General features: G+C 33.9%; 2 protein-coding genes across 13 annotated transcripts; both read left to right on the top strand.

The window, feature by feature from the left end:
• Positions 1-6,048: 6,048 nt before the first annotated feature.
• LOC105764162 (uncharacterized) lies at positions 6,049-8,163 on the top strand. Its single transcript, XM_012582670.2, has 3 exons — positions 6,049-7,006; positions 7,086-7,616; positions 7,705-8,163. The coding sequence occupies exons 1-3, from the start codon at positions 6,227-6,229 to the stop codon at positions 7,816-7,818; spliced, it is 1,425 nt and encodes a 474-aa protein (XP_012438124.1). The 5' UTR covers positions 6,049-6,226; the 3' UTR covers positions 7,819-8,163.
• A 5,530-nt stretch (positions 8,164-13,693) lies between these two features.
• On the top strand, positions 13,694-26,164 carry LOC105764161 (alanine--tRNA ligase). 12 transcript variants are annotated; one of them, XR_008191869.1, is made up of 24 exons: positions 13,694-14,035; positions 14,301-14,539; positions 14,729-14,869; positions 15,486-15,632; positions 15,932-16,084; positions 17,697-17,826; positions 18,069-18,165; positions 18,333-18,453; positions 19,000-19,059; positions 19,498-19,548; positions 19,626-19,721; positions 19,960-20,061; positions 20,635-20,757; positions 22,380-22,523; positions 22,646-22,717; positions 22,823-22,898; positions 23,366-23,520; positions 23,607-23,715; positions 23,796-23,983; positions 24,184-24,273; positions 24,366-24,548; positions 24,642-24,821; positions 25,216-25,325; positions 25,653-26,164. XR_008191869.1 is itself a non-coding variant. In XM_052625012.1 (24 exons), the coding sequence occupies exons 1-24, from the start codon at positions 13,732-13,734 to the stop codon at positions 25,722-25,724; spliced, it is 3,213 nt and encodes a 1,070-aa protein (XP_052480972.1). In that variant the 5' UTR covers positions 13,694-13,731; the 3' UTR covers positions 25,725-26,164. The 12 variants fall into 12 exon arrangements, 6 of the variants coding, with proteins under 6 accessions (XP_052480972.1, XP_052480973.1, XP_012438123.1 ...); XM_052625012.1 differs by having other exon boundaries at positions 25,146-25,325; XR_008191871.1 differs by lacking the exon at positions 24,642-24,821.
• The last annotated feature ends 102 nt before the right edge of the window (positions 26,165-26,266 follow it).

The following is a 26,266-nucleotide window of genomic DNA, read 5'->3' as shown; positions in this document are numbered from 1 at the left end:
ATAGTCAAATCTGTAAAAAGTGGTTAGATGGAACCTACTAATTGAAAGAGGTACTAATAGGATTAACCAAGTGACAGTTATGTTTGTCAAGACTATTCCTCTTTGAGGAGAATCTATTGTGAGTATACCCGTCATAGAGTTAATTCTGTTGGGAACCATTATATAACAAAAATCGTAAACACAAATGACCACTCAAATAACAGTTTGCTAGATACTGTAAGCCAAAACGATCCACAACAGATGAACATGTTACACTTTAAAAGTAAAGTACTGCAAACAGGTCAGATCATGAGGAAGTAATCCAAACAACCTTTTGACCTCAGTATAGGGTAAAATGAGATTAAGTCCACTAGAGTGGCATGAGTCCTCATTAATTAACCTGGTTGATGGGATGACAGCAAGTCCTTCAGGACTATAGTAAGAAAAAGGAGTTTGCCAAGGACTAGTTAGATTTGGAATGTTTGTTAATGAAGACATGACCAAAAGGGGTCCTTAGAAGGACAACCTTATAAGTATATGTTAAAAAAAGAGAATTCATACTGGTAATTGACCATCAAACTTTGTAATTTTAGGATGAGACATAAAAGTTATGACTAGATGGATATCCTGAATAGAGAACGGATGAAAGATATAATGTATGTGAAGTAATGACAAAGTCTACAGTTATGGCGAGACATCTGAGAAACCACCAAATCTAGTCGAATGGCTATAAAATCGACCAGGGGAAAATCCTTTAACGATCTATCTGTCAATAGATAAGCTCAAAAAATGAATCAGAAACCGCCATTCCAGATTAAAAAAATGTCCCAAAACGATAAATGAGTTCAACATGTTTATTTCTTTTCATTTACTACCCTTGCAAAATGGGGTCTATTTTTGAGCAATGTAGTAAAAAAACTCACCAAGTTCTTTTGAACTTATAGGATTTTGGCTTATGTTTACAGGACTCGTTATTTGAGCAAAGAGCTTGTGGAAGGACCAAGCTAGACCATGTTAGATCAAGAATTATCGCCAGTGGGGTGTCATGCACATAGTGTTGGAAAATTGAGTTTGGAAAACATAGCAAAAAATAAATTTAAAGAAAAACCAGAGTTTTAAAACTTTTCAAAAACAAGAACTTAGTTGTGATATTTAAAGTAATAAACACTTGATCAAAATTGTAGATTTTCGATTCGCCTAGGATAAACGTTTTGACCGAGTAGTCTTCTCTGCTATCCTCAAGCTCAGGTCTGTCGAGTGTGGGCTCGGTTCGAATCAGAAAATTTTTCACAAAAATTATCAATCGGGTAATTTCGCAATTCCTTTAAACTTTTAGGGCAAGTTGTAAATAAGAAAAATATCTCTAGAAATAATTTCTTCAAAAATTTTATCTCTACAACTTTCTCTTAAATTCAAGTGTGTAAATAATAACCCAAGACTCTATTTATATATGAAGAGTTTAGGAAGTTCAACTATGATTAAACTTAATCACTTTAATATTAAATTAATATAGATAAATATTAGATTAAATTTAATATTAAATCTTATTAAATTAATATAATATTTATATACAAGATAAACATCAAATTAAATTTAATATTGAGATAATCACTTTAATATTAATTTAATAAAATACTATTAAACTAAGTATTAAATTAAATTTAATATTAAATATATTAAAATAATATTATTTTTGGAATAGTTAATCTGAAATCAAATTCTCTGATGTAGTTTCAGTAGGGGTGTAATTCTTCCACTACTTAACCACCGTAGACCCACTGTTGCCGACCATTTTCTGGCCACCAGAATGTCGTTGTTGCAGCCGTCGACACCTCGAGTTGGTTCGATTTTTGTCGATTCGGTCTACGCCAATGACGGCTCGGTTGGTCTGATCCAACATCAGTTGGACCGTCGGTCCAGTCCAGCCATCAGTTGGATCGTTGGCCCGATTTCACATACATTCGGTTCAACCAGTTTATGGATCTTAGTCTCAATTTTGGGCTCTCGAGCCTAATTTACGATATCAGGTCTAATTTTCAAGTTCAATTACCCATTGAGCCAATTTTCTGACTTGAAAATTAATTTCTAAAAGTATCATATTAATTTTAATTAATTTGATTAATTTAATTTTACTTTATCAAAATTAATTTTTCCAAAAATCACTTAGATTTTTTAAATTAATTTTTAAGAAAATTCTTTAATGAAATTATCTAGTTGAACAATTCTTACGACCACCCAATTTAATTCCACATCGAATAAATTGACTCAATTAAATTATTTCCAAAGTCGTAGAATTTTCTTTTGATTCAAATGCAGTCCGATCGAGCTTTTGTTGAGCTAGCAGAACGACCAATCAAACATATACAATTAGGCTCTAGTAATTGCAATTATATCTAGAAACCCCATTCCGATAATTCGCAATTACTTAATCATGGATTCAGTCCACAAGAAGTATCATGATTGAAACTCCTTATTGTATACTATTTACGAAAATAATTCATCCAACTACTTTAGACATCCATTCACTCAATACAATCCTATTTTATCTCATTGTCACCATTGTGTCTTCTTAATAATTAATATGATCACTGTCAACAAATGATTGTGATAAATTACTCGTTCGAGAACAAGCAACCCATGGCCACGTTCCATAAATTTATCAATTTTGCATTTTATTTTTAATTTTTTTTGAAAATTTATCAGATCGTATTTTCTTAAATATTTTTTCAAAATTTATCAGTTCGTATTTTTTTAATATATTTTTAAAATTGCATATGGTACCCTGCTAGAACCACGTCGATTCAAGTAAAGGTTCGCAAGGCTTGAGGATCAAATGGTGGGGTTACCAACTATTTTCTGGCAGTGATTGGGTAGCATGAAACCCTGGCAGTGGTCTCAATGTTACGATGATAGGTTTTGTTATGGTCATATGACAACCAACCTCATAAAAGTGCTTAACTCCATCTTGAAGCGTATACATCATTTGCTAATTTCTATTGTTTTCTCGGTAATGTTCTACAGGCTTGTCACATTGATGACAAGGATGAGACTAAGAAAAGTAAAACAGATGAAGGTTGGGCACATGTATGTTGAGGATGTCCGAAAGGCCATGGAAATCAATGCTTGGAGGGCGTAGACGATGAATGTAGAACTATATTCCTACAACATAGAGTCTTTCTGAGTACAAGAGTATATCGATTGTCGCTCAAGACTTCTGCCCAAGTCCTACGCAGTTGACCTATGAAACAGGCGCTGTGAGTGCCGGAAGTTCCAAAGTCTTCGATATCCATGTGTGCATGTCCACGCAATGTGTACGACCGCTAATCTAAATGCTAAACAATTCATAGAAGAAGTCTACATGCTGTAACGCACATTATGTATATAGGGAAACGAGTTTCCATAATGCTGAATGTCTTGAACTAGGAAGTACCACCAGTTGCATTCGAGATGTTGCAAGACCACAGTCTCCGTAGACATCTTAAAGGTCGGCCACATATAACGAGGATTCATGGTGACATGGATGTCAGAAAGACGGGCGAACCCAAACATTGCAGAGTGTGTCGAACATCTGGCCACAAACGACCTACTTGCCTACATCGTGTCTACTGTACCGGTTAATCTTCTAGGTCGGGGGGATTAGAAGATGATGTGTAATATTTTTTGTGATTATTTTTTTCAAGATTCTTGTAATTTTTCTATATCCTTAAATAAATTTTGGTCCATATTTTTTTGTTCGAATTTCTTATTTGTTAATATATCATTTGTCTATCATGTGCCTAATTTTTTTATAGTAATACTTTTATTCGGTTAACATTTTACGTAATATTTTGTACTCATCAATGCAAAAAAAAATTTCCATTCAAATTCAGTTTATGAGTTACAAAAAAAAATGACAAAGTAAATAGTTACAAAAATAAAAATTTTGTGGACCCAGGCGTTATCCCCACTCGACGTAATTCGTTGAGTCGCCTCACATGAGGTAGCACATGGTCATATGGCAATTCATAAGTGCTCGTACCGACCTCTGGTGTTCCTACAGGTGTACTGAAAAAACTGGTAAAACCGTATGCCCCATCATCGGGGGTGATGGGGTATTGTGAAACTAGAGGTGCTAAGCCAAAGATTTCCTCCATGGTAGGTGGTTGCTGTTGGGGCTCCTAGTGGTATGAGTACACTTCAGAATGTGTCAAATGTTGAGGCTCGGGATCGAGGTCTGCGCCAAAGATGTTATCAGATGAAGGTGGTTATTTTTGGGGATAGAGATGGTATGAGTACAATTTGAAGACGAAATGTTGGGGCTCAGAGTTGGTTCAAGACAGGTTGGATGTTCTTGGACAATGAAACTCGGCGATGACGCAGTTGGGTTGGACCTCGTTGCCATTGAAACCCTAGCCTGCGCCCGTTTGGTAGGACCATCATAAACTGACCATTATATATAAAGGGCTTCTCGTTCGCCATGTACCATCTTCGTACTTGGGCGAAGGCATGAACCCTCTAACACAGACATGCAAGGGGGTGTCTCTCATGTCGGGCATTCCATAGAACGAGGTATTAACCATGTTCGATAGCCCAATTTTTGTTGTCTTTACCCTTTTTATCTTTGTCGTGAGCATCATAGAAGTCTCATGGAGGGTGCGTAATATGTTGCAAGCACCTAAACTATCTCAAAACATGATTCCCATTATGCCACTCTACCATTGAAAAATTAAGTAACGAGGCGTTGCTTGTCCACACTGGTTGTTGCGCATAGACCAATGGTGCTATGACTGCTGCAAAGTCTTTCCCTGAATATGACATCCATAGTTAAATAAATTTATTCCAAGTGTAACAAGAAGAAAATATTTATAGTACTTAAATATTGTAATTTTAAAAAAAAATTGGAATCGTATTTTACATTGTCCTCGGAGTGCATCTCGATCATTTGGCAGTATATGGCCATTGTCGTCGATCTCTCAATTCCCGGTGTCGTCGCCTATCTAAAAAACATTTTCAATTTTTTTTAGTATAGTTTGCACTCAAAAAATACAATACTATTAAAAAAATTTTAAAATCCAATTTTTTCTACGTATTAATAAATGACCATACGGGTGGTTGGTGGCTTATTGATGCTAGAAATGACATCCAATATAAAGCCCAAGATTGCAGCAAAAGGCTAATATACATATTAATAAATGTTTCTTTTCAAATTTTTTTATTTCACATGTTTTTTTTAAGTTCACATCGATGTCGCTTGATACATCGATGACACTTATTAATAAATTATTTTTTTCCTTTTTTTTTTCTACTATGAATATCCATAGTTTTCATAAATATCACTTGCATAATGAAACGCCAAAATAATTCTTTTTCTAAAAAAAAATCGAGCGACAATTAAAGGAAAAATGGGTGATATCACTGGTATGTTAGGTAACATCAACAGGTATGGTTAAAAACTACCCTTTCTCCTAACCTATTCTTCTAATTAATTAATTTTTTTATATCATTTCTTTTAAAAAGCCACAACATTAGTTTGTAATTTTATATTCTCATCAGCTTTATTACTCATTTAAGATTTCGCAAACCAAAGGCGGAGAGATCCTACTTTGATCAACAAACCAAAAAAAAAAAAAAAACCTCATGAATTAACTGATCTAAACAGCTAATAAACAACCATGGGGAACCGTGACCTGAGGCTGAGATCCATTCCAAGTGGCTTGAACCTCTCCCAGCACATGGTTGGTTTCTTGAAAACTCAAACCAAATGAGCTATTTTTACGAAGATAGATAGCATTGGACTTGAAGCTGAAGTGGCTCTCACTTCATTCTCCCTAAGGAAGAAAAAGTAAATATGAATTGATTTAATTAATTGAATATTTATCAATATTTTAATAAATATTAAAATTCGAGTCTTGCCCATAATTTCAGTTGGCTTATGAAAAAAATAAAGAAATTGTTTAATATATTATTATCAGTATATCACTCAGTCCCAATCCCATGTCCCCACCAACCCTTGATCATCAATAGAAACTACTCTCCGCCATATTAGTCAAATTGCAGCAAAATCAAGTTGCCCACCAATTGCAAAAACAAAACAACAAAAGCATTCAAAGTTGAGGGCGCCCTAACCCACATTTTTACTCCCACGCCCTTGTTTGGCCAAAACAAACTTACTTTGAACCCTTAATTGTATGTTCCACATATACACCGTTGATTAAGTTACTAAACCAAAGACCCTCCCCCCTTCTCCTTCTTTCCATCATATTGAGAAATGCAGCGTTTTAAGTGGCTTTCCAAAACCCAATCTTCTTTCCATCTGCTAAACATCGTTTTGATCTCTTCTACTGTTTGTGTCACCTATATTATTGCATCAGCATTGCTACTCCACAACTCAAACTCGCCTCTAAATGTGTATTCCTCCTACCAAGACGCTTATGCATCGACTGGCTTGGAGCATATCGTTTTCGGCATAGCTTCCAACCAGAAATCATGGCTGAAGCGAAAGGAATACGTCAAGCTATGGTGGGAGCCTCGTCAAATGCGTGGATGTGTGTTCCTCGAAACCATGCCCCCTAATGCAACAACTTCAACGGATGCTGACGCTACTCTGCCTCCGTTATGTATCTCCCAGGACACTTCAAGGTTTCGCTACACTTTCAAAGGTGGCCTACGGTCTGCAATTCGAGTGGCGCGTGTGGTTTTAGAGACCGTCGCTCTTAACCATACCAACGTACGATGGTATGTCTTTGGGGACGATGACACGGTTTTCTTCCCACAAAATCTGGTGAAGACGCTTTCTAAATATGATCATCGGCTTTGGTACTACATCGGATCTGGCTCCGAGATTTATCAACAAAACAAGTATTTCAGCTTTCAGATGGCATTTGGTGGAGCAGGTTTTGCCATAAGTTATCCTCTGGCTAGAGTTTTGGCTAAAGTGTTCGATTCATGCATAGAACGATATCCTCATCTTTATGGAAGCGATTCCAGGGTCTACTCTTGCTTGGCAGAGCTTGGTGTAGGATTGACAAGGGAGCCAGGCTTTCATCAGGTAATAACAATTGCATTGGTTAAGCTTAACTCATACATTACTTTTGACTTGTGATATGATATCTGCAATTTTCAACCAGTTTGATGTTCGAGGTGATGCGTTTGGTTTGTTAGCTACCCATCCTTTGACACCCTTGGTTTCACTACATCATATGGATCATGTGGACCCAATCTTCCCCAACATGACAGCTACAAAGGCATTGGAGCATCTATTTCATGCTGTAAATGTTGATTCTCAGAGAATTTTGCAACAAACAGTCTGCTATGATCGTTGGTTTTCGTGGACGATCTCAATTTCATGGGGTTATGCAGTTCAAGTATATAGTAAACACATGTTCTTACCAGATGTTCTCTCTGTGCCAGAAACGTTCAAGCAGTGGACACCAGGCGGTGTTTTAGCAGGATCTTACACTTTCAACACTAGGGAATTTCACCCTGATCCTTGCCAAAGACCCACAACTTTCCTTTTAGATACTGTATCTTCAGGTAGGCATGGGATTATGACTGTTTACAAGAAATCTTACGAAAATTGCACACTTGACAATGGTTCACCAAGGAAACTTGGAGAAATTAGAGTCTCTACCAAGAAGCTAGACCTCAATTACAAACAGGTAACTAGTAGGTTTCAACTTTTTTCTCTTGTCCTTTGTCAAGTCGGTTTCATTGAGATTTATGCAGTCTTTTGTTATATTACTCAAGATGCAGGCTCCAAGACGGCAATGTTGCGATGTGTTACCTTCGAAATCGGGCGAACTTTTGGACATCGCAATAAGGGAATGCAATGAAGATGAACTAATTCACATGCATGCATAGATGTTTTGAACTTCAAAATAAATTTTCTTTTTTCATTTATCATATCAGGATAGATTTCTCAAATGTTAATAGAATAATAGGTTCTGGAGAGCCCCTTAAATCCTGCAATTAGATTCGGTTATCCTCTTTGCCGGCCTGCTGAATAGCTGTGATCTAAATGAAGCTTCAAACATACCACACTGTAGAGTTTGTCAACACTCGAAATTGTAGCTGTTAAAATACTTGGGAATTACTCAAAGGAAATTCGGTTTTTTGGTTCTTCATTAAATTTTATTTGTAACTTTTTAATGCAACTGTCCTGCTAGTACTTACAGAACAAAACAAGAAGATATTTTCATTCATGTCCGAATGGTACTACGCCTTATTGACTTTTCAATATGACGTGGTATGATTTGGTAGAGAGTTAGGCATGATTTTATTAGTTTCTCCGTATTTGTTCCTACAGAAACTTAAAGAACACTGTTTGAGACTTTGAGATTGGCCAATTTCCATTACACCTTGAGCATGTAATCTCGTGCTGGGAACTTTACAAAAAAGGTGGGCAGAAGAATATTGGGTTGTACACTTTTACAGGCATAAAATGTGAATTATCTAATATATTAAAGTAAACCCATGCAAAAACTTGAGCTGGAGGGGCTCGAGTTTCATTCATATGAAGCCTTGTTTTCTGTTGTTTCTAAACACGAGTATTCTTAACCTTTGGCTTCGAGGTTTTAATAAAGCAAGAGGTTTTTTTTACATGTTTCCGGGTTGATTTTTGACATACGAACGAAACAGAGCATTTTTTTTTCTTTTTGTTATTTCTATTGGACAAACGATTCCCCACTAACAACCACATTTCTCGATTAGGTGTTATCTGCTTAGGAGATAATCCCTCCATGGCTATACGCCTCAAACAGTGATAAATTCACAATTAAATATTCTTTCAAATCCTTTTAAAGAGTAGTTTGGCAGGATAGCATAATATGATAGGTGGCCAAGTCATTATTTTGGTTATCCAGATTTAGAAATTTCTATTTTGGTCACTAATATTATCAATATTAAATATTTTAGTTACTCCTTCGTTAAATCATTAATGGTAACTTTTTATTGACATAATAATAAATTTAGCCCTTCAATGTTTATAAATTCTATCAATTTAGTCCTTAATCTAAAAATCAACAAATTTAACCATCAACTTTACATAATCTATAAATTTAATCTTGATTATTAAAAATAAAAATTAAAAATAAAAATATTTAAAAGTTCATTTTCAATAAATATCCATAAGATTTTATAAATAAATACATATAAAATTATAAATAAATATTTTCTCATTTTCTAGCATGAAATTTATTTATTAAAATAATAATTCTATAAATAAAATAATAGTCTTATAAATAAAATAATTTAAAGAAAAAAAATCATGAAGAAAACTTACATTCAAATTTTCCTTTTTTTTTAACATTAACGACCACCATGTTTAAGTTAGATCAAAATCTATAGTCTGAGGTTGAAAAGGATGACAATCTATTTCTTTTTGTTGTTGCCTAGAATGAATTTATTGCGTTTAATGTTGTGCTTGAGGGCGGGCATGATTAGGGGATATATAGGTGGGGATGAGGTCTTGGAGACCCATTAGGTAGAAGGCCATGCCAACAACTCTAGAACCAAATCCTAGTTTGATGGTGCGATGATGGAAGATATGGAAATCGAAGAGTTCGAAGTAAGGGTTATTGGTACTAGTGGTTGTGGGTGAAGGTGGTGTCCAACGTTCAACAAATTTGGAGATAAGGAACAAGGTGAGACGTATGATAAAAATTATTATTTATAAAATAAACAGAAAAAAAAAGGAAAAGTTTGAATCTAACTTAAGTCTTGTTTGTGGGATTTTAATATATATATATATATATATATATATATATATTCTATTTGTAAAAGTATTATTTTAATAAGTAATTTTTATGTAAGAAGGAAGAGGAAAACATGCATTCATTTATTTATAATTTTGTGTGTATTTTTTTATAAAATCTTACGTATTTTATCAAAAATGAACTTTTAAATAATTTTTATTTGTTAAATTTTTTATTTTTAATTTTGAATTTTCAAGAAATAAAATTAATTTGATGAGAATGTGTAAAATTTAGAGTTAAATTTGTTAACTTTTTAGAATTAAGACTAAATTGATAGAATTTATAAACATTGGAGGATTAAATTTATTACTATACTAATAAAAATTTACCGTTAGTAATTTAACTAATTAAATTTAGATAATGTTAATGACTAAAATAGAATTTTTTTAAACCTGAATACAACGAAATTTTTATATAAAATCTAACTTTTATATAAAATTTCTGATTGAATAATTGAAATTATTTAAAATCATTTAGCAGACACAACTCTTCCATTTCAACAATTAATCTATTAATTTTATCCTATTAAGTTGCGCTGGATGCTATGTGGCACGTTTTATTTCTATTAGAGCTAAAGGATGTGAACCTCACCATTTGCATAATTTCCAGAGCAACATCAACATGAATCATGCAATGTACAAGGTTGAAAAATTCAAGTTCAACATTATTACATTTATTTAATGGTAAAAAATATTTACAAAATATTCGAATAAAAACCAACTTTAAACGGGCTTCAGAACATAGTTTGGGTCTCAAATGTCAAAATAGGGTAATAAGTCTCAAGATTTAAAATTATCCACCCGATCTCGAATGGTTAGAGTCAAGTCTTGATACTTGGTGACCAAGTATTGATGTTGGTTTATCCAACTGCAAAAACATATCAAAACTTTGAATAGGCCTTGATACTTATTTATATTGATCTCAAACTTTGAGCCCAGCAGTGCCAAAAAATACTCACTCCTAATTGGTTTTAAACATATAAAATACAGTGCCAAAAATATTCATACAAATTTAACACATCATATCAAGTCTAAATCACGATATTATACAATCAAAAACTTATTAAATCAAAAATTAATTACCTAAGTAAAATTGCACATATACCAAAATTCAGTCCATAGGTATATCAACATGTCATATAAATGACAAGTAACCAAAATCAACATAATGCCTCGTCATATAGCCATCAAACACCGAATTCACAACTAGGCTCCTAGTACATGCCCAAACTAAGTGAAAAGTGTCCAAAACTTTATTACAAATTCAAAAAACTAGTGGATCCCTCTCAATTGACGTAGCTTGACCCCAACTACAAAGTCATGCATCGATGGAATCTTTGCACGTAAAACAGATCCACACGTTGAGCTTTTCATTGAGCTCAATGGTGCAAAACACATTTCCAATATACTATATGTTATACTAAATTGAAAAGCTTACCAATAACGTTATTAAAAATAGGAATCCAGCAACAAAGAACTCAGAACTAAATCATGGAATCACATTATTAGAGAGCTTATGTTGATATCATAGCATGCTCAATAGTTGCATCAATGCAACAATGCACAAAAAGTTTTATAACATAGCCAACATAACTTGTCCGAAACCATTTCACAATGTAATAGATCAATGTTTCCAATTCTTATTAACATGCTTTAGTGCCCTCATTTAACTAAACTCAAACTTATAAACGAATACACGGATCCAACCAATTCCTCGACAAGATAGTGCATAAGCATATATAAGAGGTACACAAAACAAATCTCTGGTGCGTGTATAACACGGTTTTCCAACCAAATCCTCAAAGTTGTGCAAAGCATCGCAAAACAAAATCTTTCAAGTGCAACAAGACTAACTTGAAGGCAATAGTAACAAATTCAACATATACATCCTATGGCATACTAACTATATCCGAGAACTATTCAAAATCATTTAAATGTATAATTTATCATATTAAACATGGTCATCATTCATTTACTGTTTTTAAAGAAAGCAAGCGAGCAGCATCATGGGTTCCAATTAACATACATAAGTAGGCACCAAACCAAGCATCAACTAGCATAAATCATGCTTCATTTCCAAATTAATTTCTTAAACGTATCATCATAGCATCATTAAATGCAACATCAAAAAAGAAAATCATAGACAATATCACAAAGTGGGTTAAAAATCAAATCAAATTAACATATCATCATAGACAATAACAAAAAGTAAGGTGAATGTACTTGTCCTCGCACTATTATAGGGATAGAATTAAATTAGTTCCTCTATTATTAAATGAATCAATTTAGTCATTGTATTATTAAAAAGAATTAAATAAGATCAAATTTCAAGAGAGTTAACATTTATTATTTAAAAATATCATTTACTGCTCAATAAAGTTAAATTTTGAAAGTTTTTATGATTCGTAAATAAAATATTTTGTTTAGAGTTGAACCGTAAATGGAAAAAAATTCATGTCACTTTTTAAACAGTAAATGTTAACGCTATCTCAATTTGATTTTATTTATATGGATTAAATTGATCTATTTAATAATAGAGAGGCAATTTGATCCAGTCCCTATAATAAAAAGACTTCGTAGATTAAAAGTTGAATTGCGTTCAAACTTTCCCCGATTTCGTTTGCTTCGAAAACAATATTAAAATGATAAAATAAATCCGTAGAGCAACAAACAACAATCAAAGCGAGACATTTCTCCCTTTCTCAAAGTAACTATAAGCAGAACTTAGTAAAACTAAAATCTGAAATTGGAATCATGTTTAGCAACTCAAAGTTCAACTTAGGACATTAAAATCTGAGCTAGAAGCTAAAGACTACCCCACTTTCGCTCAAGCACTTAACAATAACAAAACTTTAGAACTCGCCTAAACTTAAAGACATCAAATACCTAGTCCAAAAACAAGAAGAAAATATAAAATCAATGTTTAATAATAAATCTTACTTATCTGGTTGAAAATCAATGTTTGAATTTTAGGAAACTCAAAAACCACCCCCTCCTTCAATGAAGAATAACACTTAGTAAAAAATAATAATGGAACTTTATTTTAGAAGTTAAAATGTAAATAAATTTGGAAAGAAACTTACCAACCAAAATCTTTCTAGAATTCAAAAGAAAAGATGAGAAAAATATTTGCTTGGATGATGAAATTGTCGGGAATACACTTCCTCTAATGCTTTTTTAGGTCCTTAGTCTAATTCCTTTTTAAACCTCCTAAGGTTTATAATTTAGACATTAACTCCAAAAATTTTGCCTCTCATCCCCCATCTAAACTATTGCCCACTTAATCAATGCTAGTTACTATTGATAACACGCTCCCACAAACACAACCCGAATTTCATTTTCGAAAATCTTTCGGTTTGACTCCACGAAGTAATTTAACTTCTAAAATTGATTCAAAAACAGGATTTTCATCATTGGAAAAATTTGAGAGCATTACATTGAAGGTGCAATTAAATGAGAAACTTAATAACAATGTCGCGACTTACCCTCAACTTCTAGACCAGCGACCAACGTTGCAGCGTCACGACATGGTGAAAATTGCAAACCAAAGAGGCACATAGAATAGTCAACATTGTGATGTAAGAAATTAAGTAATTTGTAATACATAAAAGAAATACTTAAAACATGAATGAATTGTTTAAAATTTGAAAAGGGTTATAAGATATTATGTAATTCATAATATATGAAAAAAAATTGCTTAAAACAAGAAAAAAAGTTTTAATAAATAAGTAATTTGTAATGAACAGAAGAATTATTTAAAACATAAAACATTTTTAAAAATTAAATAATTCATAAAAACATGAAATGTTTGTTAGCATTATTATAATTCGTAAAATAATAAAAGATTACTTAAAATCTCAATTGTTTTAAAAAAATAAGTAATTTGTAAGAAAACATTTAAAAAAAAAAAAAACTTTTCCATTTATTCCAAATCCTCCAATTAATAAAAGAAAAAGGATATTCATATTCGTACACGCTGGCGCGTATAACTAAAATCCGGTTACGTTAGCGTTAGAATATGAATGAAGGCCAGCATCCTCAGTAACAACATTTCAGGCGTCCTTGCTTATCCTCGACTACTGGCGGCGCCAAGGATTAGGATATCTAGGGTTTTTGGTTGTCTCTTTACCATCACTAGTAATCCTCCGTCTTGTACTTTTTCATCTCTTGCAGCGATGTCTGGCGTTGACGCGCCGGAGATGGAGTGGCCTGCGAAGAAGGTGAGGGACACCTTCATAAAGTTTTTCGAAGGCAAGAATCATGTTAATTGGAAGTCCAGTCCCGTCGTTCCCCACAATGATCCCACACTCTTGTTTGCTAATGCCGGTAAGCTTTGCCTTCCCATTTTCAATTTACCTGCCGTTGGATTTAAACTGAATAATCGGCCATTTTCGATTCATTTTGTGTGTGTGTGTGTGTTTTGATATTTTTGGTTCTATTTGCTTAGTTTATTTGTATGCTTCCTGAACTTTGTGATACTGAGCTTTTTTTTTTCCATCACATGATTTGCATCTAATTTTGCAGTCGAAAATCACTAAATGCAGGTTTTAGAAAGTTGATTTGTTTTTATTTATTATTTGTGATTGTTCAGGTATGAATCAGTTCAAGCCGATCTTTTTGGGGACCATAGATCCCAACACTGCTATGAGCAAGCTCACAAGGGCCTGCAACACTCAAAAATGTATTCGAGCAGGCGGGAAGCATAACGATCTTGATGATGTAGGAAAAGACACTTACCACCATACCTTCTTTGAGATGTTAGGAAATTGGTCTTTTGGAAACTATTTCAAGAAGGATGCAATTGAGTGGGCTTGGGAACTCCTCACCAAGGTTTATTGTTATTGACATTTCAAAACATTTTTACTGTTATAAGTGTGTCTCACATATCTTTAGAATAGTAGTCTCTTCATATAGCTAATTTAATAGCGGCGTGATTTGTCTAAGTTTGAAATTTTATGTGCAAATTGTTGTCTTGTGCTAATACTGATCTGCTTTTGAATTTTGTTTATTGAACTACAGGTTTACAGCTTGCCTACTGATCGGATTTATGCCACTTACTTTGGTGGTGATGATAAAGCTGGTCTGCCACCTGATAATGAAGCTAAAGATATATGGCTCAAGTTTCTACCTCCTGAACATGTGCTGCCATTTGGTTGCAAAGTATGCATTCCTTGATTGCTATTTTCCTGTTAAATTTGAAACATCAACAATTCCTTTCTACCTTTTTGTCTGTGCATGTGTATCTTCATCTGTTTCTTTTCCTCCTATATTTTTGGCCACAAGAACTCTTAACAGTTACTGCTATTATGACAGTATACTAGGAATCTTCCTTGACATAATTTCATTTTATTCTTCTTTTTTGATAAACTAAGTTATTCTTGGCGCACCTCTTAAGTATTTTAAAACTTTTGAAAATTTAATGTGAATGTTATACCCTTCTATACTAGCATTTATTGTGTGCATTTGTGTTGTGTTGAATCATATGGTTGAGATCTATTGTCCTCCATTTATTTCTTATTCGAATAAGGAAGTAATATGTTTGATAGAATAAAGAGTGTGGTTTAGGGTTTTTTTCTTTGCATTGCATAATACGACTCTTTCATGAAAATCTCTATACTTAAGTGTATCTTCATGTATTGGAAAAAGTAATTTAATTTATCTGCACTTTATCCTATCCAGTCACTTTAACATGTTACTTTTATTTTTCTAAGTTTGGATCACATTTGAGTGATACGATGCTATGGTCTATCTTATTGATTTTGCCCTTTTTTTGCAGGAGAATTTCTGGGAGATGGGTGATACAGGTCCTTGTGGGCCTTGCACTGAAATTCATTATGATCGAGTAGGCAATCGTAATGCTGCTTCCTTGGTGAACAATGATGATCCATCATGTATTGAGATATGGAACCTTGTTTTTATTCAGGTACATGTTATATTTTTTATGGTTATCCTTTCACAATTTTGTTAATTAGCCTATCTCATATGCATTTGGCCCATCACTCTTAAAAATTCGAAGTTATCCCAGAATTTAGCATGCTTACATGTGGGCGGTTGTGTGTGCCTCTCTGGCTCTCTGGTGTTTTTTTGGGGCAATAGGGAGATTACTAAATCTTCCTTAACTTCTTTTACTAACATGTCATGCCAGCCTTTTATGACAATGTCACGATTGGGCTCTTGAAGATTTTTCACTGATATATGTCTTACTCTCAATCTCTCATACAGTTTAATAGGGAAAGTGATGGCTCTCTAAAACCTCTTCCAGCAAAGCATGTTGACACTGGAATGGGCTTTGAGAGATTGACTTCAGTACTTCAAAACAAGATGAGCAATTATGATACTGATGTGTTCTTCCCGATTTTTGATGTTATCCAACAGGTTAGATGATGATGCCTATGGGGATTATTATTACTGATTTTCTTTATTCCCTATTTCCTTTGCAATTAATAGCATGACTTATCATATATGTAAGTTTCTAAATTAAACAAATGTACCATTCCAGGTTGGTGTTTTTGCATGTACTGCTTGTTAGAGACTTCCTGACTTTGATACTGTTTCCATTTCCGTAGTTCTGTCTTTTTCTTGAAATCATATTCTTCTTTTAAATGCTCCATAGGAAGGAAAAAGCAAAAAGGTACTGTACAATTTCTCGATTCAATGATGTTTATCTACACTAACACCGACACGTGCTTATACTTGATGTTGATTTATGTATGGAAATTAAGCTTGACGCTTATGATGCATTATGATACTTTGCTTGATCTTGATCAGCACATTAATAGTTTATATGCTTCTATTTCCATTTACTTTAGGGAGCATTTTCCTTAGTTGCTACTTACTAGTTGGACCACATATTGGAACACTTGTATTTCTTCTTTTATTTATTTATTTGGGTAAACTACACCCATGGTCACTCTAAAATAGCGTTTGTCTTATTTTGGTCACTCCAAATTTTTTTTTCTCAATTTAGTCACTCTAAATAAGATAATTGTGCGAATTAGTCACTGCCATTAAAATTTCCGTTTTCTTTTAACGAATTGCTGACGTGGCACATTAGCCCATTGAGTGACTGACATGTGGCATTCTTTTTGTTGGCTTTTGACTAAAGTTTAGGGACCTCTCTATAAAGTTTAGGAGGAAAAAGTTTTGGACTAATTATAAGTAGGTCCCTGAATTTTAGTCAAAAGTCAACCAAAAATGTCATGTGTCAAACACTCAATGTGCCACATCAGCAATCCGTTAAAAGAAACAGAAATTTTAAAAGCAGTGACTAATTCACACAATTATCTTATTTAGAGGGACTAAATTGAGAAACAAAATTTGAGTGACCAAAATAGGACAGACCCTATTTTAGAGTGACCATGGGTAGGGGTGTGCAAATTTCGGGTAAAACCAAATTAATTCGGTCGGGGGTCAGTTAATAATTTTTTGGAAGTTCGGTTAACGGTTAATTCGGTTCGAAATCGGTCAATTAACCGAATTTAATAAATAATATTATAATATATAAGTATTCGGTCGGTTCGGTTAATTTTTTGGAAATATAAATTAATTGGTCGGTTAAGTCGGTTAATTTTTTATATGTTTTATACTTGTTTTAACCAAAAATATATAAATTTTGGTTAACCGACCGAATTAACCCGAAAAAGTTCGGTTCAGTTAATTTTTTTTGAAAAAATTTCGGTTCAGTTAACAGTTAAGGGTTTTAAGGGTCCGTTAATTCGGTTAATGGTAGTTCAGGTCGGTTAACCGATTGAACACCCCTAACCATGGGTGTAGTTTACCCTATTTATTTTTACTACTATTGAATTATACTGTTAAATAGAGATGCTAAATAAAGGATGTTCAAAATGTGAAGCTATTTAAAATGCTTTTGTGTTAGATTAACTAACTCGGCTCTAATTGTCTTTTTTTTTCTTTTGAAGTTTTTGCAACTGAAGCTAGAATGAGGAGGATTGTATGCATAATCTTCCATTGTTCTCTCTTTTAACAGGTGACAGGGGCACGCCCATATTCTGGAAAAGTTGGGCCAGATGATATTGACAAAGTTGACATGGCATATAGGGTTGTTGCTGACCATATTAGAACTCTTTCGTTTGCCATTGCTGATGGTGCTTCACCAGGTAGATATTGACATGAGATTTTTTTTGAATGTCTGTTCAAATTCAGTGGTCTTATTTCTTACAGTTGATTGTCCATTTTAAAAGAAAAGGAAAAATGTTTCCTATGATTATTGCAGAGGCTTTGGATTGACCATCTTTTATGTGCCTGTTAGTTGATGTTATGTGTGTACGCTGTTAACAAGAGGGTAGTAATTGGATTAGTAGTCCAAATGTTATTCATGACATTTATGTTTGGTGGTTAGGTAATGAGGGACGTGAATATGTCTTAAGACGTATACTTCGTCGTGCTGTTCGCTATGGCAGTGAGGTTTTAAAAGCTCCAGAGGGATTTTTCAGCAAGTAGGAACGACCAATATTTTTCTGTTCAATTTTGTTAACAAATGAATCTATAACGCAATTTATGTCCTTTAAACAATTAAATCAATTTTTGCATATGTTAGCTCGACACTTATGTCATTTCCTTGCACATCTTTATAAGTTATTTGTAATCATTAATTTAAATCCAGGCTTGTTAAGATTGTGGTGGAAGTCATGGGTGATGTTTTTCCGGAGTTGAAGCAGCATGAGGTTCGCATTGGAGACATAATTGCTGCAGAAGAAGCGAGTTTTGGAAAGACTTTGGTCAAGGTGAGCTTGAGAAATTTTGTGGTCATTACTCTATATGTCTTAGAAATCACTGGCCTATAATTGTGGTATGATTTGCATGCAGTCAAATAGATATTTCTTTATTGCCTTCTTTACCATTTTTTATAATGGAAAATGCCCTTCCAACAATGAGAAACATGTTTAGCTTAAGCTGCTTCTGATGATAGGCTTGCATTTTGAGTGTGTACTTTGTCACTTTTCATCTATGTTGCTCAGACCCTTCATTTTTCTTGAAAATACCCGTGTCTGACACTCATTTCCGACACATGGATATGCCTCCAAGAATCCTCCAAATACTTGGAAAACATGGAAAAGACTAACCATACCCAGTTGGATACATTCTTGTATCCAAAACTCACACCCGAGTCAGTAAAATAGCTTTTCATCGCTACTAAACATTTTATGATGTTGATGTCCAATCTAGAGCCCTTCTTCATTGCTTAATATTTATAATATTTATAAATATTTATAATATGTCTTACCAACATGTTCAATGGTAATCATGAACAATTATTGACTTATGTCCAGGGAATTGAGAAATTTAAGAAGGCAGCCCAGGATGTTCAGGGGAGGATATTAAGTGGGCAGGTAAGTGCATTTCTGTTTATCTTTTTCTGTCATTGAGGAAAATATTCACTATCAATGTGATGTGCTCTCTATTTCTTTCGGAATCATACTGTTTTTATTTATATTTGGCACTTAAAGTGGTTTATAAGAAGCTTTTACAATCTCCTTAAAGATTTCTATGCAAGTTTGTTGATACTGGAACTCTGAGGAATTTGGAGTGTTATCTTGAAAAGCAGAACTAAAATTTTAAGTTCTTGCTTTAGAAGTAGTTGATGATTTATACATGTGTCTTTATTCACACATTATCTGTGTGTATAATCCGTCTGAATTTCTGAACTTATTTTTTATTTATTCTGGCCTAGTGGACTTGAAAGGAATGAATTTGGTTATGCGGTAAGAGCCATGACCTCCTTTCTACCTACCATTGGCTATCTTACAGCTTTATTGTGTCTTTTTCAGGATGCATTTATCCTGTGGGACACATATGGGTTTCCATTAGACTTAACTCAGGTAGACGAATGGACTTGGTTCTCTTTTCTATATATTGATCTATTTGGCTCTGCATCCTAATGTTTTTCCTTTTGCAGTTGATGGCGGAGGAAAGAGGTTTGATAGTAGATGTTGAGGGTTTCAATAATGCCATGGATGAGGCACGGGAAAAGTCAAGGAGTGCTAGAAATAAGGTAATAGGAGTTTGATTCTTCAATTCCACAATAATCTGCTTAAGTTTTTTTTTCTGCTTTTTAGTAAATAAAAAATAAAATTTGCTAGGCATGTCTCGACTCTATTTGACCATAAAAGGAAAACAGTTGATGCATCAAGAAGCTAAAAATAGTAAAAAGAAAATTGTATCTTTGGGTAGAGGAGGAATGTTTACATAATTGAGTTTTTCCCATATTTCATGCTTATAGTTTTTTGCAGCAAGCTGGTGGTGCTATCGTCATGGATGCTGATGCTACCTCTGCACTGCTCAGAAAAGGGGTGTCCACAACAGATGGTTCCTTCAAATTCATTTGGTTCCAGGTCTGCATGCATCTTATTCATTGATGGAGCTTTAGTTAGATTGTCATTTTGTTTGCTTTCTTATTTTGGCTTGTGAAAATATTGGGAAGCTTTCATTAGGTGTTGGCTATTAGGAGATACTTGTATTTCAACTGTTCATGCCTACTTGGGAAACAGACTTGGTTTCGCTCTGAGTAACATCTATGATAATGCGAGAATCTTCCCAATGAAGATGGGAAATGATATTTAGACAATTTTATATTTGGTATTTCAAAATGTTCAATACTTCGGTTGATAAAATTTTGTTTTGGTCTTAAAGCGATTCCTTGTTCTCCTGTTTGATGACTGAGAATATTTCATCTAAATGATTATACATTGCTTATGGTATCAGAAAGACTAAATGAGTCTGTGAGATTGTCTTCTTTTTTTTCCCTTTTATCTATTTTAAGGGCCAGTGAAATGTCTGCGTCATTATAAGATGAGACTCTTTTATTTCCTAATAAGAAATTTAGAAGTCAGCTATTCATTGCTATCCTTTTCATATTGAAGTATTCCATGTTTTAATGTTTTCCACGATTCCTATCACTGCTTTAGGACTACGAAAGTGTAATAAAGGCCATCTACACTGGTTCAGAGTTTGTTGAAAGTGTCAGTGCTGGTGATGATGTTGGTATTGTTTTGGAATCTACGAATTTCTATGCTGAGCAAGGTGGTCAGGTATTTATTTCAGTATATGAGAATTTTTATCCTAACAATCTCTTCATTTTACCTTTTTGGGTTTGTATGAACCACTGTCTATAGTACAGTAGGTGGGTTGCCTCAATTAATTAATTAATTTTTTTAAAGAATTGGTTATAGAGTGGGAATGAAGTTTATGGTTTTGGGGCTCTATTGTTTGGGAGAGGACAAGCAAAGCTAATGGTTGATTTAAGAAATTGAATATTGTGGGGTAATACAAAGTAAAAAACCAGCCTCAAAATGATTAATCTTTTTGGCTATGTATGAACCACTCTGACTGTAGTACAGTATGTGAAATGCCTCAAATTAAAAAAATGGTTATATCGTGAGCAAGAAATTTATGATTTTCGGGCTTTATAAGTTGGGAAAGAACAAATAAAGTTTATGATTGATTTAGGATTGAAAATGTTGAATCTTGTGGCGTAATAAAAAGATTAAAACCAGCCTACTAGATGGGGTTGGTTTGCGCAGGAATTAGTCATGGCTTTAAAGAGGCTATTTAGGTTTTGCATGGAATTCATTTGCTGGTTGTAAGTTAGGAAATTTGATTGGTGCATCACATCTAGATTTCCTTACGTAATACGTACGTATATTTGTACATTTATTTTATGAGATTCTATTGTTAGCAATGTCCATATCTTGTTTGAAATTGAACTACATGTTCCATCCATATCTAAGAAAGCAATGGGATAATTAATAGGATGTCAGTCCAATTATTGCATTCTTTATTCACCTGACGCACTTGCTTCTGCGCATAGGTTTTCTTTTTATGTGATTCTGTGTATTTGTTGTTTGAAACTGAACTGAGTTACATCCATATCGGCTTCAAAAAATTTTATTATTTACGAAAATAATTTATTTTGAAAATTATGTATGTAAATAACCTATTTTGAACTGTAAACATATCTCCAATTTTTTTAAAAATTAATTTTTTTGGGTGCCGTCGTTGTCATTTGCAGCACCAGACTGAAGTATAATTATATAGAACATTCAGGGATCTTATTTAAAACTTGAGGAAAAATTTTTGAGGGATATATTTGGTTAATTTAAATAAGAATTTTATATATTTTTTAAGTTTATTGTTTTTAAAAAAATAATAAAATTTGAAAAAAAGTTTATTTTTGTTATTCTTATATTTCTAAGGGCTATTTAAATTTAATTTCAAAATGGTACAGACCTAATATGGAAATAGACCAAAAGTGTAAAAGCATTGGTGCCGCAGGAGGGATGGCCTTTCTTTCATTCAATCTAAAAAAGGTAATTGCTTCATCAGGCCTCTGAACGTTTTATATAATTATACTTCAATTCGGTGCTGCCAAGGACAACGGTGGCACCCAAAAAATTTTTTTTTTTAAAAACCAGAGGTGGTGACGCAAATGGCAATGGCGTCACCGACGTTTACTGTTCAAAATGGGTCATTTACGTAGATAATTTTCAAAGTGTGTCATTTTTGTGAATAATGAAAAGTGTTGAGTCATTTTTATAAAAAAGCCATCCAAATCTTAGAAAGCAGTGAGACAATTAATAGGATGTCAGTCCATTGCTTGATCTCTTTTGTTTTGCTTTCTTTATTCTCCTGACATGTTTGCTTCTGGACATAGATTTTTGACACAGGATCTCTTGGTGGTTCCTTTGGTTCATTCCAAGTATGTAATGTTCAAATTTTTGGAGGTTTTGTACTTCATATTGGTTCTCTTTCTGGAATGACTGGCAAATTCTCTGTTGGTGCTAAAGTAACTTGTAAGGTAAAACCATAGACTTTAAATTACTCCTATTTCAGGTGCTATTTTGGTTTTTTTTCCCCATTTATAAAATGATGTGCTTCTTTTAGTTTGCAACTTTTTGAGTGCTCCAATAATTTATGCAGGTCGACTATGATAGGCGTAGGTTGATTGCTCCTAATCATACTTGCACACATATGTTGAACTTTGCACTCAGGGTACAACTTTATATGCTCATGTTCATAATGCTTTACTCCTTTTTGTTCTTATTGTGATATTCTTATTACTTTTCCATGTTTCATGTCCTCGCAATTTGAATGCAGGAAGTGCTTGGTGATCATGTTGACCAGAAAGGGTCCATTGTTCTTCCTGAGAAATTGAGATTTGATTTTTCCCATGGTAAGTTTAAACTCTGGGTGTCTTTGATAAATTGTTGAAAATATTTAAACCATTCCAAATTGAAGTTTTCAAAACTTTAATTTATTAATCATTAGCAGTTCACTTTTAGCAACCACTTAATGGAAGATTTTTAATGAAGAAATGTTTAAAATCTTAGTTAGCTACTGATTGTTGTCAGTCAATTCAATTAAGGAAAACTATGTTTCTTTAATTGCATTAATATCACATATTATCGTTGTAAAGTTTTACCAATGCAAAATGCATACAAAATCAACTCAACATTTAATTTTCAGTAGCATACCAACCAATTTTTATATATCAGAAGTTTAGTACTTGAATCTTTTAACTACAAAACTTCAATACATAATTTGACTTGTTTTAACTTTTTTATTTCATCACTTAGCACCTTAATTATTTACTTTGCAGTATGATTCAAATTATTGCTAAATTTGATCCAACGTTATCAGATCCGAACAGAGATGGGGCTATCAATGCTGACCATTTGAGAAAAATTGAGTCTATTGTGAATGAGCAAATCAAAGCTGAGTTAGATGTATATTCAAAGGAAGCAACACTTGCTGAAGCCAAGCGTATCAATGGTTTGCGAGCTGTCTTTGGAGAAGTAAGCTTAAGCATTTTCTTCATTATGTGGTTTCTAATTTGGCTTTGAACATTCCTTCTAGAAGTTGTGTTATGCTTTGAATGTAGGTTTATCCAGACCCAGTTAGAGTAGTGGCAATTGGTCGCAAAGTGGAGGAACTCCTTGCAAATCCAGAAAACAGAGAATGGTCATCAATCTCTTCAGAACTATGTGGAGGTTAATTTCTTTATTTGAATGACTTCACTAGAAGTCTGTTAGGAATTTTGCGTTGAGGCCGACTTCAATAATGTTTATAGGTACACACATAACAAACACACGGGAAGCAAAAGCATTCGCTCTTTTGTCCGAGGAGGGAATTGCTAAAGGAGTGAGAAGGATAACTGCTGTCACTACTGAGAGTGCTTTGAAGGCAATGGAATTGGGTGACCTTCTTTTACAGGAAGTAGATGACGCATCCAAGATGGAAGTAAACTTGCTAGAGAAGGTTTGTGATATACTTAAATGTTTGTAGGTTCTTATTATCAATGCCTTTATTTATATTTATGTTCATCTTTTATGCAAAATTAGCTAGGGGTAAAAAGCTTATTCTCTCCTTTTTATTGCACATGGAGGATTCATCCTTCTACGAGGGCGTAGCATACCAATTTCCCTTCCGTTTTGAAATTTTATTTTGCTGCTTTACAGAAAGTGGCCTCTTTAAAAACGAGTGTGGATTCTGCATCAATTCCTGCTGCCAAAAAAGCTGATATTAGGGCCAAGATTGCGCAACTTCAGGTATCACAGCTCATCTATGAACACCATCAAATTTAGTTTTCATCACCTCAGCTTGAGAAACCATGTTCCTTTTAATTGGTTTGTTTTATCAGAATCAACTGAAAAAGGCACAGAAGAAGATTGCTGAACAAAATATGCAGAAAGCAGTCACAATAGCAATTGAATTGGCTGAACTTGCTGCCAAAGAGGGAAAAACCTTCTGTATCTCCCGGATTGATGTTGGTTTAGATGCAGCTGCTCTACGTGAAGCAGTTTCAAAAGTTATTCAGCAGAAGGTTTCTAGCTAATGTTGACCCTTACTTTTAATTAATTGAATCTTTTTATCGAAGTTTGCACGTTTGTGCTAAATGTTGCCAATTAGTAAACAGGAAATGCCAGTTATGGTTTTCAGTATCGATGAAACTACAAACAAGGCTGTTGTTTATGCTGGTGTACCAGAGAAATCTGAATCTATCAAGCGATTGGAGGTATCAGAATGGTTGACAAAGGCACTTGGGCCTCTGAAGGGGAAGTGTGGTAGAGGCAAGGGTGGTTTGGCTACAGGACAGGTAGGTAACTTGTTTCAAAATTCGGTTCTGTAAGAACTGTTTGGATCTTAGCACTTAAATCTTGAATACAGTTGCATGTTGTTCTTTAGACTCCAAACAGAAGCGAATCTAGGGGGGTGGCAGGGGCCCCAGCCCCCCTAATATTATAAAAATTTGATTTAATCCTTTAAAAATTATAAATATATAGACTATTAAAAATTAAAATTTCATTTGCCCCTAAAAAATTTTTCTGGCTTCGCCCTTGACTCCAAACTCTTTGGTATTTTGTGATAATTAAGTTGGCTCGCAAACCCTCTGTGCTAAATGTTGCCAATTAGTAAACAGGAAATGCCAGTTATGGTTTTCAGTATCGATGAAACTACAAACAAGGCTGTTGTTTATGCTGGTGTACCAGAGAAATCTGAATCTATCAAGCGATTGGAGGTATCAGAATGGTTGACAAAGGCACTTGGGCCTCTGAAGGGGAAGTGTGGTAGAGGCAAGGGTGGTTTGGCTACAGGACAGGTAGGTAACTTGTTTCAAAATTCGGTTCTGTAAGAACTGTTTGGATCTTAGCACTTAAATCTTGAATACAGTTGCATGTTGTTCTTTAGACTCCAAACAGAAGCGAATCTAGGGGGGTGGCAGGGGCCCCAGCCCCCCTAATATTATAAAAATTTGATTTAATCCTTTAAAAATTATAAATATATAGACTATTAAAAATTAAAATTTCATTTGCCCCTAAAAAATTTTTCTGGCTTCGCCCTTGACTCCAAACTCTTTGGTATTTTGTGATAATTAAGTTGGCTCGCAAACCCTCTGTAATTTATGGAAATGTATGTTTCATTTCAGGGAACGGATGCATCACGTGTTAATGAGGCTATTGATTTGGCAACTTCATTTGCGTCAATGAAGTTGAGATGATAACCGATTTTCTAAGCTTGTACTCTGCCAATGGAGGAGGGCATTGCTGCTGCTAAATTTTATCATAACAGCAAAATATACGTTGTCCTAATGCATCCCCGAGCGAGCTACTGATTATTACACCACAATTACTTCTGCAATTAAATTGTTTCTTAACTTGCCGACGTTATCAAATACCAGGATTTGGTATATGCAAGAAAACTATGCAATTTAGTGTGTATTTTAATATTTTATTGTGCTAGAAAGGTCAGGTATTTTTGGGTGCTTGAGCTGGTTTAAGTTCCTGAATACGACGGTAAACTTTTAGACGGAATAATGTCGGGGGAGTTTATCATCAAACGTGCTCTGAAGTTGAAGTCCGTAAAAGTTTTAGTATGTTATGATTTTTATGTTTATATGTTGAAATATTGAAATCTAGAAAAAAAAAAAACTTTTTTAAAGTTGAGTTTGGATGAGCAGTACGTTTACTTGTAATTAGTATAAATATTGCAATGATATTGTAACGTGATATAAAAAATAAGTTAAACATACTGTACTCAATC

The sequence above is a fragment of the Gossypium raimondii genome, chromosome 12 (genome assembly GCF_025698545.1).
Source record: "Gossypium raimondii isolate GPD5lz chromosome 12, ASM2569854v1, whole genome shotgun sequence".
NCBI classification, from domain to species: Eukaryota; Viridiplantae; Streptophyta; class Magnoliopsida; order Malvales; family Malvaceae; genus Gossypium; species Gossypium raimondii.
The sequence above is the reverse complement of the archived record's forward strand: the minus strand, read 5'-3'. Positions and strand labels throughout refer to the sequence as shown.